Here is a 17,943-nt window from a genome sequence, read left to right as displayed (position 1 = left end):
AGGGCAGATATTTTTACGAGGAGCTTTTTCTTGGCAGAAATACACTCTGAGGTTTGCCATTGCCTGCCGAGGGTACTTAGCACCATATGTCTAAAACATTGTTTGGCTAATAGAAATCATTCAAAATTCTGACAGCGGTAAAAGTTTTGCATTCACACCAAGCTCATATTGTCGTCCACTGAAAAATACTTTCTGTTTTTTCGCCACTCTTTGATTTCGAGGGCTAGATTTCTTCGTCATCTCATCAAATAAATTTCTAGACAACTTGACATTTTCCATCTGCTAAGCGCTTACGTCGTGAGTTCTAATAGAATTCTCAGCCTACAAGCAATTCATAGCCTTAGTTTTGGAATCCGGCGGCCGCCGTAGCCGAATGGGTTGGTGCGTGATTACCATTCGGAATTCATAGAGAGGTCGTTGGTTCGAATCTCGGCGAAAGCAAAATTAATAAAAACATTTTTCAAATAGCGGTCGCCCCTCGGCAGGCAATGGCAAACCTCCGAGTGTATTTCTGCCATGAAAAAGCTCCTCATAAAAATATCTGCCGTTCGGAGTCGACTTGAAACTGTAGGTTCCTCAATTTGTGGAACAACATCAAGACGCACACCACAAATAGGAGGAGGAGCTCGGCCAAACACCTAACAGAAGTGTACGCGCCAATTATTTATTTTTTTTTTAGTTTTGGAATCCATTCCAAAACAAATTTAATAAAAAATACTAAATATGACTGTGAAAATACACAATTTATTAATCTAGAAGCAAAGCCTGCTAAGGGCAGATAAGTTATTTTATCTGAAATTAACTGATTTCTATATAAAGCTAAAACGCCTTTTTATTAATTTTTTTCTACATCTTTATTGTTGTTATTTTAGCTGTGCATGTTAATTTATTTTTGTTCTGATCTTACAACCTTTTGTTGCTCGACTACTTGTAGACGGGTGACTACTATATAGACGGGTGTGTATGTGTGTATGTATGTGTGTGTGTGTGCATATAGTAGGCCAGATTGTCGAACAAAGTCCTACAGCGCCCAGTGTTAAAGTTAATGTTAAAGTGTGTGTGAGTTCTTTTTCCACTGTTGTTGTAGTTGCTATTTACTGTTAGTTGCTTTCATGCATTTCATTATTGTTGTATCCACTTTATTGTAAACTTAGTTGTATTAGTAGCTGGTAGCTGGTAGCTTTGTTTTCACTTTAGTTTTCCTTTGTTTTATTTTTACATTAATGTTATTGTTGTTTTCTGTTCTAGTACTGCGTTGCATTGTGTTGCAACGTTTGCCAACATAATGAGCTTGGAGACTTGAAATACCGAGGGCGATTCCTGGCTGGCAGCTAGCAGCTGTAGCTTTTGTTGCAGCCAAAGCTATTGGATTGCTTCTGATTTTACTGCTGCAATGCTTATAAGTTTTATTTTGCACCAGCAGATGCTACAATAAGTACGAGTGTTACCACACTAGTGCAGAATGAATGAGTTCTAGACTGGTACTAGGCCGTTAGAAAGCAATATAGTTTGCGTCGCAATTTGAGCAGCGTCTCTTCTAGTAGGTCCAGACTCACTTTCACGGGAATGATTGTTTTGTTATATTTTATTTTATAATATTTAAAGAGCTGAATGGTGTACATCCAAAGTTAAGAGGTCGCTAAATTGGTTTCTGAGATGAGATGGATATATGAGAAGCAGAAATACATTAGAAAGTTTGCTACTGCCCTCCAAGGTGATGAACGCCATTAATTGAACTTTTTTTATGTTTAAGATGCTGAAATTTTCATAAATCAGTCAGTAGTAACTTCTAACGATTTTTTTTTTAAGTGGCGGGTTTCAAACCCAGCGCACAACCAGCTATCCGGGAATGCTTCCCCGCTCCTGATCGGGTGTTCGGAAGCTACCCAAAGAATACTTGGGCTAATCCCGGGAGTTGTGAGCTGTCTGAGCCATATGTAGAAGGAACGTCCTGGCCACTCCCAAGTGAAAGGCGATCAGTTACTTTTCCCACTTGCGTGGACTTCTAAATATGGATTCATCCTCCGGACTGCCGGATGAGCTAGTCAAACAATGCGGAGAGGAGCTGGTAAGGTGCATGCATCAGCTTCTATGCAAAATATGGTCGGGTGAAAGCATGCCTGCCGACTGGAATTTAAGTCTGATCTGCCCAATCCATAAGAAGGGCGATCCTGCACTCTGTGCCAATTACCGCGGGATTAGTCTTCTAAATGTCGTTATACGGTTCTAACGAGCGTATTGTGTGAAAGGCTAAAGCACAGTCAACAAACTGATGGACCTTATCAGTGTGGCTTTAGACCTGGAAAGTCTACTATCGATCAAATATTCACAATACGCCAATTCACAAATTGAAAAATACCCATGAAAGTAGAATCGACACACACCATCTTTTCACCGATTTCAAAGCTGCATTCGACAGTACGGAAAGGAGTTACTTGTATGCCGCGATGTCTGAATTTGGTATCCCCACAAAACTAATACGGCTATGCAAGATGACGTTGCTCATCACCAGCAGCGCCGTCAGAATTGGGAAGGACCTCACCGAGCCGTTTGATACCAAACGAGGTTTCAGACAGCGTGACTCGCTGTCGTGTGACTTCTTTAACCAGGCACAATATTTTATAAGAGCGTACAATTGTTGGCGTATGCCGATGATATCGACATCATCGGTCTTAACAACCGCGCTGTTAGTTCTGCCTTCTCCAAACTGGATGCAGAGGCAAAGCGAATGGGTCTGGTGGTGAACGAGGACAAAACGAAGTACCTCCTGTCATCAAACAAACAGTCGGCGCACTCGCGTATCGGCACCCGCGTCACTGTTGACAGCTATGATTTCGAGGTTGTAAAAGTCTTCGTTTGGGAGCTCTTATTTGCTTCTATTTCCTACGTCCTGGTATCCAGTAAATAGTGGCCGGCCCATTTCCGCAGAGTTCCTCTATTTAGGAGCTGTATTCTTGGCCACATTCCGAGTTAGTCCAAGCAGCCATAATTGCTTTAATAGCCGCTTGACACATGCAAATATTTGTCTAAATATTAAGAGGAGTTAGTTCCAGAGCTAATTCAGCTGCTTTTGTTGCGACATAGATTTCAGCTTGAAATATACAACAGTAATCAAGGAGTCTGAAAGAATATTGCTGTGATCAGAAAGCCACTGTAAGAATTCTCCTGACATCCTCAGTCTTGGAGTAAATATTTTGGCTGAGTTTCCTACTACTAGTTTGATTGGAGGCCAGTTGATCTAAGTCGATACACGACAGGATCTAAGTACATACTACGAAATCCAGAACAGTGATCAAATTGTTTACGAAAAAATTTATTGCCACACCAGAAGTGTGATTAGGATTATTTTCTTAATAAAATTTCCAAATCACCGGCATAAATCACTTAAATTAGCACAACACTGTTCAAGGAAAAGCAGCCAGACACCCTTATTGAACCTCCCCCGTTCTTTCTATCATAATAGGTAAGACGAACTTGGGGTAAAAGATTGCACGTTTTTGCCACCGCTCTTTTTCCCTGCCATCTGAACCGACTATATTTAAATTTCATCGCTAAATAAAATATAACACCACTGATTTTGAGTCGAGGATATTTGCTCTCGAGCAAACTCAATCCGGAGTTGTCGTTACGATGCTGTTACCATTGGCTTCTGCCGTGCCAGTCGTCCGTGAAGATCTGTTTCTGTCAATCGAACCCAACTCTTCTTTTCGTTATTGGCTTTTCCAGATGAACAAAAATTTCTCGATGGATGTCAGCAGCGATGGATGTCTTAGGATACAGTTTTGACAATCTAACTATCATACCATCAATCAAATAGTCTTTTGCCTTTTTTTCTGGGAACGTTTTCTGCTGTTTTTTATACTTGGAAAAATGTTTCAAAGCTTTAAAAACCATCGTTTTTGAAAAGTTTAATTATGTCGAAATATCCCGCTCGGATATTATGGTATTTGGCAACCCTATGATTGGTTTTCGATAAGATGGATGGAGTAGGAATACTTCAGATACTTCATTTTATTTACTTATTTACCAGTTACAATATAAAACAGAAAACAACTCACACAATTTTGGACGAAGACTGAGTCGTTCTTAAACATATTTCTCATAAAAATATCAGTGCTCCTACTAAAATGCAAATAATCAATGCCAACCCTTCAAATGAAATAAATAAATGAACGAATTTCAATGAATAGGAACACAGTAAATATATTCAAGCGCAAAAAGTACCGTTACGGCCCGTGCTCGAAGTTGCTGTAAGTTGAAATCTGATAATGAAATCATTTAAAGCTTTTTGTAATTATGTTACATTGAAGATATCGTACTAAGAATGATATTCTTATTTAGAGGCTACTCGGTTAAATTACGTTAACGCGGCAGGCGCTTCATCTAGGTCCGTCCGACCTATGTAGGTCCGTCGTGATAGCTCGCTTTGACTTATTATTCTTTCTCGAGCTATCCAGTGATGAATCTCGTTAGTTCCTTTAAACTAACTTATTTAGAGTAACTCAAAACAGAGTTTCGAGACACCGTAGTATATTTCTGGGCAGCAGATGAGAGATGGTTTCTTCCTCCTTATCCCTCTCTCAACTTCTGCAGCGGCAATAGAAATATCACAGTTCCTGCTACCTAATTTTCAGATTTCACTTTGTTTAAGGGGGAGGTAGGGTTTAGCGCTAAAAAAAAACACTTTTTTTGTGAATTTTTTACAGAAATATGGCTTAAGATACTTTAATAAAATCAGTTACATGTTATTGTACATCTTTTCAATAAGTTTTTAAAAAATATTAATAATAAAATATTGACAAATAAGCCCATGACAGAGTTTTCTTGGAGATATGTTTTTCGAGAGGTGCTCTGCGGTGCCAATCGGCATTCGTCGTAGAATCATCTGAAACTAAAAAAGTCGAATTTTTCAGTTAAAATATGACGTAATGCTCCCCCCTACATTAATAAATTTTTTTTCATTTTTATAGTTTTGGTGGCAAAAAAACGGAAAACGAGCATTTTTGGCGAAAAATTTCGCCATATTTGTAAGTGAAAAACAACCTTAAAAAACAAAAAATAAAAAAAAACAGTGTAGGGGGGAGGTATTTTTGATTTAGAAAACGTGTGCCAAATTTGAAAAGAATCGGTTGAATAGTTTCAGAGTTGTGATTGGCACCGACTTTTAAGAAGTCGTTTCGGGAAAACGCGTTTGAAAAAATGACTCTGAGAAATTATCGATGCTCCGCATTCGAGGTAAAGTGCCTACAAAGGCTATAACTTTGAGAGTTCTGCTCCAATCCACTTAAAATTTTGACACAACATTCTTGAAATGATTTACTATAAGATGAGTGAAGAAAAAAAATTTCGATTTTGTGACCCTACCCCCCCCTTAAATCACAGTTCAATGTTATCTGAGTTTGAGATTTTTTTGGGGTAATTATCTACTTTTTAATATTTTTTTTTATATTTAAAAATTAGTTGGTTATTGAGTTTTGAGATTTTCTTAAGATAATTTTTTTAAAATATTAAAATTTTTTTTTTATATTTAAAAATTAGTTGGTTATTGAGTTTTGAGACTTTCTTAAGATAATTTTTTTAAAATATTAAAAATTAGGTCTTGTTATCTAAATTTTCAGACATTTCTAAGGTTAGCTATTTTTTAATATTTTTTTTTATATCTAAAAATTACTTTTTGTTACTCTATTATTTTTTAATATATTAAAAATTAGTTAATCTTATCTGAATTTTTAGATTATTCTTAAGATAATTTTTTTTAAATAATTTTAATATACTCGTACTAGAAACTAGTTGTTATCTGAATTTTTAGATTTTTCTCAAGAAAATTTTTTTCTTAATTTTTTTATATTTAATTACTATTATTATTATAAAAAAATATTTAAAAATAATTGTTGCTATTTGAATTTATATATTTTTTTAAGATATTTTTTTATCGTATTAAAAATTAGTCGTTATCTGCATTTTATCATTTTTCTCAAGCTTTTTTTTAATATTTTTTTTTATATATTAAAAATTAGTTGTTGCCATCTGAATTTTAAAATTTTTTTTGGGATAACTATTTTTTAATATTTTTTTATACTCATATATATCAAAATTAATTATAAATACAATTTAAAATAAATTTCTAAAAATAACTAGCTGACAGTCCTTGGATTACTTTTTTTGTTGTTTTATTTTGTACTCCACCAGATTGAAAGTTCTTTGCTATAAATCAGCTCCTAGGTCAGTCCATAAGTTCGAGCGTTTTTTAAAGGTGGTTTTAAAATTAATAAAAAAGAGGTTTAAGTATTTATTATGCACTGATATATTTTCCTTCATTTTTAACAATGTCTTTCCAATGTTTAGGCAAATTTTTAATTATCTGCTCAAAAAATTGTTTGTCCTTGGCGCCAAAATACGCTTCGATATCCCTTTTTATAGCTTCTTTGGAGGAGGTAGTTCTTGTTACTCATATGGGATTGAAATCCACGGAAAAGGTGATAATCAGAAGGTGCAATATCCGGAGAGTATGATGGATGCGGCATTAGCTCCCATCCGAGCTCTATTCACTATTCACTAAAGACGATCGATTTTTTAAGTGCCTCATTCAGGTTTTATAGCTGATGGGAATAATAATCAGCAGTTATTGTCTAATTTGCTTACAGAAGTTCATAATAAACAATATCGGTCATATCCCACCAAATAGACAGAAGAATCTTCTTGGGGTGAAGGCCATCTCTAGGGGTCGGTTCTGGTGTTTCATCTTTATGTAACCATTGGCGTTTGCGAACAGGATTATTGAAAAGGACCCAATTTTGAATTGATTGGTTAGATATATTTGCATATAATTCGAAAAATTATGAGAATCCCATTACGAAACTTGCAGCTATTACTGAGCGTAGTTCCAGCTCCTAATAAAAAAACAAATTTAAATATAAGCAAAAATTAAAAAAAAAAAAAACTATATTTTTGGCAAACGAATTTCCAACAATGTTCCAAAAAAAAAATTATAAAATTATAAATTATAAAATTTATAAAAATATTAAAATGGCCCCTAAATTTTTCACTTTGAAGAACTCTAGACTACAATTTTTACAATAGAATAAATCTCAAAATTAACACGATTTTTTTTAAATATTTTTTACTAAGCAAAGTTTCAGCTATTAACAAAATATTTTTTTTTTAATCTGAAAAAAAACAAAAATTGTTTTTAATAAAAAATTTCAGGAAAACAAATATATTTTCGGCAAAAATTTTCCATAAAATTATATTTTCTTTAACAATTTTTCCAAAAATTTTCTAAAAAAAAATTTCATTTTTACAACATTTTTTTTATCAATTTCGAAAGCTATGAAATTTATAAAAATATTAAAAAGGCCCTAAGATATTTCATTTTGAAGAACCCCATGCTGCAATTTTCGAGAATAAATAAATTTCAAAATAAGCACTTTTTTATTGCTCTTCTTTTTATACTCAAGTCTACAAATAAACCAACTTTTTTACAATTGCCGGCAACATCCAAATTACTTCCATCACCTGATATATAAACGCCAAATTCAATTTGTTTATAAAATTATTCCGCTTCGGTCATTCATTTTTACTGATTTTTTACTATTTTCAATGAATCTCTAGAGATACGGTAAGTTCATTGGTGCATGAAAAGTCGCTTCATTGAGCGTCGCCTATTTCTTAAGAGTGGCAATACAAAATAAGAAGATTCCAACGACTCCTCTTGGTAAAGACTTCCAGCATCGTGCGAAAATTTAAATTTTAATTTGTTTTAAGGTGGATAAAATTATACCCTTTTTTGGCGTAGAAACGCAAACCCATCAAAAGTTAAATTTTTACGGAAATTTGACGACGAAAAGATTTGCACTACATTAAATATTGTTTGTGTTTTCTATTCTCATATTAAAATTCTAATGCATGCAAAATGGCTGAGAGTTCATATGTCCGAAAACAACCTGCGATAAGTTTCTATAAAAAATAATCGAAAAATGTTGATCAAATATTTTGTAATTTCGTTCGCCAATTCATACCAGGATCTGGCACACTTTCACCTCACTGTTGTAAAACAGATTTTCTTATTATTCCTTGGCCCGCTTTGCCGTATACCTTTACGGAATTTTGTTATTTTGAAAAAAAAAATGTTAAATGGTGTTCTAGACTTATTTCTAAATTATCAACGGTCTTAGAAGTTTTCGTTTAACTAATCATGTATTCTAATAATATAATCTCTGCTAACCAGCAGGGCTTCATGACAGGTAGCGGGAAAGTCAGGAATCTCTTTTTTCTCAAAATTCCAAATCTTCATTTGGTCATAATTTTCAGGTCAATACTATGAAACAGTTGCTTGCAAGGTGCTGGATATGGTTAGCTCTTCAATTTTAGTTTAAATTTTCATCTTTTTAAATGAATAAATTCGTGTAGTTTACATGAGCCCTTACTTCCTTTCATAACGTTCTCTGGTCTTCCTCAGGCTAGTATTTTAAACCGCCTGCTCTTGATTTTCTTCAACGGGACTTCTGCTTATGTTAAATCCCAAAATTCATTTTCCAAGAACACTACAATACAGTTGCAAGTCACTCAGCCAGCATCAATCGTCATCCAATCAGACATTGGCAACTTTGTTGCTTAGTGTCCGTTCTGCGTCCGTCTTTCATCAGTTTGAGTGCAGTCACGTAGTGCCGAACTAGCAGGAGGCAATGCAATTCTTACACTAAAGTTGTTAAGCATATGCATACATTTGGAATATACACACACACATTGAAATGTATATGCATACAACACACTATAGTTGCCATGTTGACACAAAAGGCCGCATTGCACTGATGCACTGAGATTGAGCGAATCACGAATTCCTTGGCCGATTGCACAACTTTCACGCTTTGTTCGCGCTACTAACTACGAGTACTTCAATCTGGTTGTTGTTTCTAGTGTTGTTTTTATTGTGCAACAGCAAGTGCAGATAACAAGAGAAGCATCATCCCTCATGCATTAATTTTATATATTGACTTTAAATAAGAGTCATCTAAAAAGCAATCTAGTAAATTACCAACGGTTTTTTTTGTTTTGTAATTTTAAATCTCAATTCCCAATTGCTTTAAGTAACTGAAGTTGGTGAATTAGAGCACTTAGTGACATTTAATGGTATGTACGGGTACTTGAGACTATGTTTCTTTTAATGGCGCAACTTTTTTTTTTAAATCGCTTAGTACAAATTAAATGGAATTGACCTCAGTAATATTTAGTTCTGGAAGTCCTACTTGGAAGACTACTCCATAACACCAACCCGTCATGAAAGTGCAACTTCTCACATTTAGAAACAACTAATAAATTAAATCTTTTAATGTTTACCAGACAATAATTTTCAGAATATTTAGATGAAAATCTTTAGAAATTTCAAAAAACTTTATTTTTTCTCTAATAACTTAGAAAAAAAACTCAAAGGATTAAGGTACTAAAAACTCTAAATGCGTTCTTTTTGAAATTATATTTTTTCATACTCATAACTTAAAAAATGCTGATCGGTTGGCTTTAAGTTTTGGCTATGCCTTCACAATTAAATTCTTATAGAAGTACGGATAGGCTTTTTGATAAATCGGTTGTTTCTTTTAAGAGCTTGAAAACCTAAAATGATAACGCAAAACAAAAATATTGTAAAAATGATTTTTTTGTAATATAATCTGGTAGATAATTCCGCGTTATTCATACTTTGAATATACTTTTAATATCCATTTATATAACCGACGGGGCTACGAGCTACATGATTCATTCAATCAGCCCAATCTTTGACAACTTTTTCCAATAAATCTGACGTATGGCGTCAAAGGTGGCTTGAGTATTGGAATAAATCGATCATTTTCCTTGGAACCCAATATCATCGATGTTCAGCTGATTAATTTTTGGAAACAAGTCAGTCAGTATAGGTCGATTGCGATCGCCATTTACCGCAACGTCAACCCCCTCATCAAAGAACTAAATATGGAAAGCCTCTCGAAGGAAATAAAGATCGATGATGCCGCCAGTGCCCTATGATATATGCGAATAGATTTTTTTGTTTGCAAAGCAAATTTCCCCAATTCGCAAACATCCTTTTGAAGTTAAACGATGCATGGTCACTTGCCAAATTCTACTGAACAGAAATATCAGTTTATGATTTTATGTAAATTTTTTTGTTTTTATTTTTCTTTTTACTTTTTAATTGTCTCTCGTAAATTAAAACTTGCAAATGCAGTTGTTCCGGCCCTGCAGTCATCAGGCAAAATCTTTGTTAAAGTAGTCGCTATTTTCTTTTATAATACGTTAAAAAAAAACAAAAAAATCGGTCTATTCTTTTCGCCAAGCTTTAGCAAGTGAAGAATAGATGAAGCAACTGGTACAAATAAATATATCTTCTCAACGTTGGAATAGAGCTCCCTAAAATTACCTTACTTTGTAAAATAGTGAGTCATACAAGTTTTAAGAGGTATAACAATACTCACTAGCGACGAATCTTGCTCGACAACTTTGTGGTTGCTTTCACTTTCAAATTTTTCGTCAAGTTAGCAGAGAAAAGAGGTAGCGAGCAGAGTAGTGGCGAATAGAAAAGAAGTAATATGTACAATTTTGTAATACCAATAAAGGATAATTTAAATTTATTAAAGGAGAAAAGTATAAGTTTTTGAAACTGGTTTAAAAAATTTTCTTATCTGAAACGTTGAAGTCATTGAAAAAAAAATTCCCAAGAAAATTTAAAACTGGGTATGCAGATTTATTATATAAAATATATACTTTCACCTACATTTAATACTTTTCCTGGATACCAAAAAGAGTTAGACTTTATGAAACGGTGTAGGTAGGTAGATAAGATAGCAAGAGTACCCCAGGTACACTTCAAATAGCACTTACGTGCCGTTTTGAAACCATAATGTGGATCACTACCTACGGAAAAAATTAGAGAATAGAAAACCATCCACAGCCATCCAGTGCTGTGGATTTAGTGGAGGAGAGAAAAGGGTAAAAGCTGCAGAATTCCCTCAAGCAATCCCCAAAGGGCACGCTAAGGAATCTCAAGCGCCTAGCCGCCAGAGCCGGGCATTTGCAGCGAAAGTCTCTTTCTCTGCAGGATCCCCACAGCTTCTGCAATAGGGGTTGTACGGAATTCCAAGCTGCTCCGCATGAGTACCGATCACCCAGTGACCAGTGAACTCGGCAATGAGTTTGGAAATTGAATGGCGGGGGACTACCATCACATTAAGCGTTCTGTTTCTATCGTATTGAGGCCATAGTGTTTTTGAAATAGCACACGATGGGACAGACCTCCATCTGTTAGGCGCTTTTTTGAGAAAGAAATTGTGCAGTTTCCCTTTAACAACGGTCAAGAAAACACCGATATCTGAGAAGGGGACAGCTGAAACCGGTTCCGTCGACCCCTTCCTGGCAAGCTCGTCGGCAATTTCTTTTCCCTCTATATTCCTGTGCCCAGTAACCCAGATAAGGGAAATGTTTCCTGCACGTTCGGGACGTTTGAGTTCGCAGCTTGACTATAGGAAAAAATATTAATGTATCTCTCCCAACAGCGATCCCGGAGTATTTTTTATGCTTGCAGGACCACGAAGACCTCTGCTTGAAAAACGCTGCTTGTTTCCGGCAGTTTAAAGGAGACAGAAAGGCTGATTTAGAGAAAACCCCCTCTCCCACTCTAGACTCCATCTTGGATCCGTCAGTGAAAACAGAGGTACCTATGTCCATACCGACTCTCTTCTCTTTCCAATCATGCCTGTTCGGAAAGTTTGCCCTAGCACAATCCTCAAATCTCAGTTTGCGGATGGAGAGATCAGTGCGAAGAACAGAGAAGGAAGGGCAGATCTGTTTCAAGATCCTACTATATCCTACAGAAAATTGTCTCCAGAGGCCAATCTCCTTCAACCTAATAGCGCTCGGAGCAGCAATGGATTTAACTTGCAGATCCACAAGAAGTAAGTGCAGAATAACGTTGAGCGCAGTAGTGGGGCATGTTCTACAAGCACCAGTGATGCCCACACATCCAGTTCTCTGCACTCTCTCTAGTTTAGTGCTGTTGTAGTCCTTTTGAAGAGCTACCCACCAAACTAGGCAACCGTATGTCAACATTGGCAGAACCACTAAGTTGTACATCCGAAGTACGACACGTGGCTTGAGACCCCATTTTTTGCCGAACATAGATTTACAAGCGTAGAAGGCTATACTGGTCTTCTTAACTCGATTTTCTATGTGCGGCTTCCAGTGGAGTTTGTGGTCAAGTATTGCACCAAGATACTTGACTTCCGACGCGAGCGTAAGATACTGGTTGTTTAGTCTTGGAAGCTTAAAAGGCAGAGGCATGTATTTCCTGGAGAAAAACATCAACTCCGTTTTGTCAGAGTTGACTCTGAGACCGCAACTGGCAGCCCAACTACTGAGTGTAGCCAGTGCACCTTGCAAAATTTCAGCCAATACTGATGGTAAGGGTCCTGAGACCATTAGGACCAAGTCATCGGCATATGCTACCACTTTTAACCCACCCCTGTTTAAGCGAGTTAAAGCTTCCTCCATAGTTACTAGCCAAAGGAGAGGCAGGACGCTGCCCTGCGGTTTACCCCTATGTACGAACCTAGTGATTCCAGCCCCTCTTGCCACAGCATTTATTTCCCTACCACTAGGCAGGGACGAGGTCCAGAGGTAGATAGGTCTTTCTACCCCTAGCCTATTTAGATTAGTGACAATTGATTCCGCTTTGATATTATTAAAGGCGCCCTCTATGTCTATATAGGCCGCCAAAGTGAATTGTTTTCGCTCCAGAGATTTCTCTACGGTCCCTACTACCTCATGTAAGGCTGTCTCGGTAGATTTCCCTATCAGGTAAGCGTGTTGGGCTGGAGAAGGTCTGGTTTCAAAGCGCTCTCGAATGTGATAGTCGATCACTCTTTTGAACACCTTGAGAATAAAGGAGGTAAGAATTATGGGCCTGAAGTCCTTGGCAAAGAAAACGGTGTAATCGACCTTCGGTAGGCACAACTGTTTTTGACGTTAAGCACACACTGGGGTAAGTTGCACCCCAATTTATAAACTTTTTACCGCAAGCAGAGGTAAAGTCGTAATTCGCATATTTTTTCTTGTAAGTATTTTGATAAAATAGACTTAAAACGGTTTCTTTAATTTAATTCATTGAAACATATCAGATAACATACAAGGGGAAGTCCAAAATAAACAAGACTGAGCTAAAAGAGAAACGAGAGGAGCTTTATTCTGATAACTTCGAGTTTATTTATTCAAAATAGTCCTACTGGCCTCAATACACTATTTTGCGCGATCTAAAAGCTTTCCGAGAGAGTGTTTCCGGTCATTGACCGGAATCCGGAATGTCCTTCAGGATGTCGGTGCAAGCCTTTCGGATGGCCTCTACGGAAGCAAAATGTTTTCCTTTCATAGCCAAATGCAGTTTTCCGAATAGGTAGAAGTCCCAGGGAGCCATATCAGGCGAATAAGGTGAGCTATTTGTTCTTAAAATGCGATTTGCTACTCAAAAAATCAGTCACAAGAGTGGATCGATGAGATGGCGCATTCTCATGCAATAAGCGCCAGTTTCCTCCGTCGCGGTATTCAAGGCGAAATCAACGAATGCGATACAACAAGCGCTTCAAAATGCCAAGATAGAAAATTGCATTGACGGTTTGGCCCATTGGCACGAACTCCTTGTAGACAATTCTCTTGGAATCGTAAAAAGAAATGAGCATTGACTTGTTTTTTGACTTCTCCAAACGCAATTGTTTGTGTGGTGGCTCGTTTGGGGCCTTCCATTCGACACTTTAATACTTAGTTTCAGGTTCATGTTGGTAACTCCACGTTTCGTCACCAGGTACAATATTGTGAACGAAGTTCTCGCCATTTATCGCCTCTTTAATGAGGTCTTTCAAATGTTGTATTCTGAGCAATTTTTTATTATCAGTTAACTTGTTCGGAATGAAACGTGCACAGACCTTTCGTAAGCGCAAATGATCAGTTAAAATGCGATATATCGATGTTTCGGAGATATTCAACTCCGCTTCCATGAATTTGAACGACGATTTCGGTTCATCTTTCATAAATTTACGAACAATTTCGATGGAGTTTTCAGTGATTACTGACTTTGGGTGGCCCGTATGTTCATTCTCATTTATGCCCTCACAACCATCTCTGAAACGTGTAAACCACTCATGAACTCTAGCACGAGATAGACAATCATCCCTATAAACTTTTTCATCAATTCATCAATTCAAATGCTTCGGTAAACGTTTTAATGATTTTAAAACAAAATTTGATCTTAGCTCTTTGTTCGATGCTTATTTCTGTACCGATGGCACAAATATACTGACACTTTAGATGCAATAACTTCACTTCCACTGAACCGAATGTCACCAAGCTTTTTATCTGTTTTAGAAAGAGAAATAATGGCAATAAAGTCTAGAGGTCGACCTCTGATAGAAAGCGAGGTGGGAAATTTGTTATCTGATTTGAAAGATGAAATAATTTATTTTGATAACGATGATAGTGGCCTAGACTTGTCGATTGACGATGACTGTATATGCAAAAAAATTTACGTACTGGGGTAAATTTCACCCAATCACTTTTTAGATCTGCGCAAATTCGTTGTGCACCAACCATTGCGGACTTACTGCACGAATTCAAGTAGTAAAATTGGCGTTACAAAAATACAGCTAACGATATATTGCCAGATGTTAGAAATAAAAAAAAACAATCGTTTTGTGGGGTAACTCGCACCCCGGTGTGTCTGACGAAGGTTATTGTTTGTATTTAGCAGATTGGAGAAGTGTCCCCTCTATAGCTTGAAGTTGTCTTGTTTTATTCTTACTGTATATGGCCGCCGTAGCCGAATGGATTGGTGCGAGACTACCATTCGGAATTCATAGAGAACGTAGGTTCTAATCTCGGTGAAAGACCTATATAAAGAAAACATTTTTCTAATAGCGGTCGCCCCTCGGCAGGCAATGGCAAACCTCCGAGTGTATTTCTGCCATGAAAAAGCTCCTCATAAAAATATCTGCCGTTCGGAGTTGACTTGAAACTGTAGGTCCCTCCAGTTGTGGAACAACATCAAGACGCACACCACAAATAGGAGAAGAAGCTCGGCCAGCTCCAGCCGTATGCTTTTATACTCGAGTTGAATAAGAACATTCGACACTCCACACTTAATCGTGGATTTACATGCAACGCAACAATATAACTCGTATATATTAACTGAGTGGCATTGAACTCATACAAATCTATACTATTTGCTTGGATTTAATTACCTACAGTACTACTTTAATTGCTCATGAAGGAACTGAGAAAATTTCCAATCAAACGTCCTTTCTCTTAGTTCTCTCCCTGTTTGTTTAACTTTGTGAATCAAAGATAGTTTATATCCGTACTGCCTAAACTAACGTAGCCAAGTTCGAAAATCTTTTGCAACTCGCGTACAACAGAATACGGCTTTTGTATTGAATCATTTAGGTAGATAAGTATTTGACGCCATCGGCATAACCCTAAAAATGTTAAATTTTATAAAGACACAACTAGCCTGGAAACTTCAGCAAAACCTCCAGGCTAAATCAAAAAAAAAGTAATAAATAGTTCTAACTTTAAAGATAAATGACAATTCTTAAAGAGAATCAGTTGGAAATATATTTCATTTAATCATGCCAAATAAATCTTTTCAGTTTTTCAACCAAAGAGGCCGCCACCCACGCCATTGTTGGCGTACATAATACCGAGATCAATCAACAGCCAGTGAAGTGTGCGTGGGGCAAGGAGAGCGGTGACCCCAATCACATGTCGACCATCGCCGGGCAAGCACTAAGCCCCGGCTTCCCATTTGGCACAGCAGCAGCGGCGGCCGCTGCAGCCGCATATGGGCAACAAGTGGCCGGCTATTGGTATCCACCAGCACCCACATATCCCACAGCTGCGCCCACACCCGCCAACGCACTGCAACCGGGACAATTTTTGCAAGGCATGCAAGGATTTACGACATACGGGCAATTTGCTGGCTACCAGCAAGGATATATGGGGTAATGCAAGAAATTGGAATAAATGTTGTTGTTAAATGTGTAGAAAGAAATCATAGATGAGTGAGCGATTAAATAAGTGCGTTAAAGTAAGAAGCGGGAATTTTATAAAATATCTGTAAAAGCTTTAAACTTTTGAACCGTTAAAGAGTTTTTTGATTCAGTTTAATTAGTTTGTTTATTTTGATGTACATTTTTTAAATATTTATTTTAAGGCGTTTGGTTATCGCAAATGAAGTGTGGCAAATATTTAATATTATTTCTGTGTATATAAAAATACTCATACAAAATGACTCTTATTTCTGACTTTCAAGTATCTCAAATCTAAAATTAACATTGCTAATCTTTCTCATGACATTTATTTTACACAGCATGGGCGTCCAAATTCCGGGCACCTGGCAAAGTGTGCCACCTCAAGCGCCTTTGGCTGGCGCTACCGCTCCACAAATCGCACAGAGCGTCAGTAGCGGCTTGCCACAGGCCGCCGGCGTTGTTGCCTACCCCATGCAACAGTTTCAGGTTAGTCCACAGGTGAGTTTACCTATACACAGATGTGCTTATATACTTCCATATAAAAGTTTACTGCAAAATCATTCAAAGTACACGCATATGCACACACATATCTGTGGCAAAAATAGTAGGAGTAGCTAACCAATAGGTTAAAATAAAAAAAATAAAAAAAAAACAAAGCAACGTAACAGATATTTCGCTTTTCCGGTAGAACTAAATATTTCATGCGAACTTTTGTGCGACAAAGCAGTGCGACCAACCACTTGTCACATTGAACTACTGAACTTTTTAGCACGCACTGCGACTCCCCTTCACTCTAACCGCTTTTCAGCTCCCTACTATTGACGCACAGCGACTCTAATGGTAATCTCGCATTTTGCTCGACTAGTGAACTGAATGCACACAAAAATGTTAAACGGCAGTAGCGATTGCATGTTTGCACTTGCAATTCGATTTCAATGCGTCCTTTGTGCTTATGATGTTGCCACAAAGCAAAGCGCACTAACACCCACCTTACACGCGCACACTCGCATACTCGCATTTGGTTAGAGGTACATACGTGTAGATATGACTTGTGATTCTTATACTCGTAGACATAGAACTGCATATATACACATAAGTAGTTATAGAGCTTGGCTCCTGGGAAGCCGTTTGCTCGCACGTTGACATTGGTGGCTTGAGTGGCCTTATACAAACACACGTAATGACTGGTGTTCAATACCCTGCTGGAAAAATCTGATCTGTTTCGAAAAATAACTGGCTCTGAGGATTTGCCAATAATTATAATAGTAAACTGCAACTAACTTTGAGTTGGGCACCTCAAGGCACAACTGGTAGCAGTAAAAACCGCCGAGAAACGCAAAAGCTGTATGCTCAATATAAATCGTAACAGAAGGCAACCAAAAGAAGTATGCGGATCGACAAACAAAATACAATCGGTAATCTGGTTTGTAAAACTGATGAGGCCGCCTTTCGTGGCCACAGCGGTACAGTATATCAAATCACCAAACAACTGACCAACAGTAACCCCGCCATTGAACTTCCTGTGCGAAGACGGATTGGTCGTCTGTTGCTTACAGAGGAAGACCAACTTGCTAGATGGAAGTGGCACTTTGCGTTGGTATAAGACCACATCTTTGCCGACGACTTCCCCCACATTTGCTGATGGTTTAGTTCCGCTCAACAACACCACTCGAATAAGAGCCGATGCTCCCAGTGTTAATGAAGTAAAAGCAGCATTCCTGCTGAATTCTTCACGGTGCACCACGATTTCGCTGTAGAATTACCTCCCCCTCTCTTCAGCAAACCCTGGGAGATAACGAAAGTTTTTCGACTGTATGTACTGATGGCATTATTATCAAAATGCCAAAGAAATGTGGCGTGAGAAATTGTGATAATTGGCGACGTT

The 17,943-nt window shown here is 37.3% G+C and overlaps 1 protein-coding gene across 1 annotated transcript in view; it reads left to right on the top strand.

The window, feature by feature from the left end:
- Window positions 1-17,943, top strand: part of LOC129252955 (cytotoxic granule associated RNA binding protein TIA1) — a 145,832-nt gene that overhangs the window by 109,987 nt on the left and 17,902 nt on the right. The window contains exons 4-5 of the mRNA XM_054891152.1: window positions 15,678-16,028; window positions 16,397-16,556. Coding sequence (XP_054747127.1) covers window positions 15,678-16,028; window positions 16,397-16,556 — 511 coding nt within the window. The remainder of the gene's footprint in view (window positions 1-15,677; window positions 16,029-16,396; window positions 16,557-17,943) is intronic.

This window comes from Anastrepha obliqua, chromosome 1, assembly GCF_027943255.1.
Source record: "Anastrepha obliqua isolate idAnaObli1 chromosome 1, idAnaObli1_1.0, whole genome shotgun sequence".
NCBI classification, from domain to species: Eukaryota; Metazoa; Arthropoda; class Insecta; order Diptera; family Tephritidae; genus Anastrepha; species Anastrepha obliqua.
Note: the sequence above shows the minus strand (reverse complement) of the source record. Positions and strands in the feature narration are given on the sequence as shown.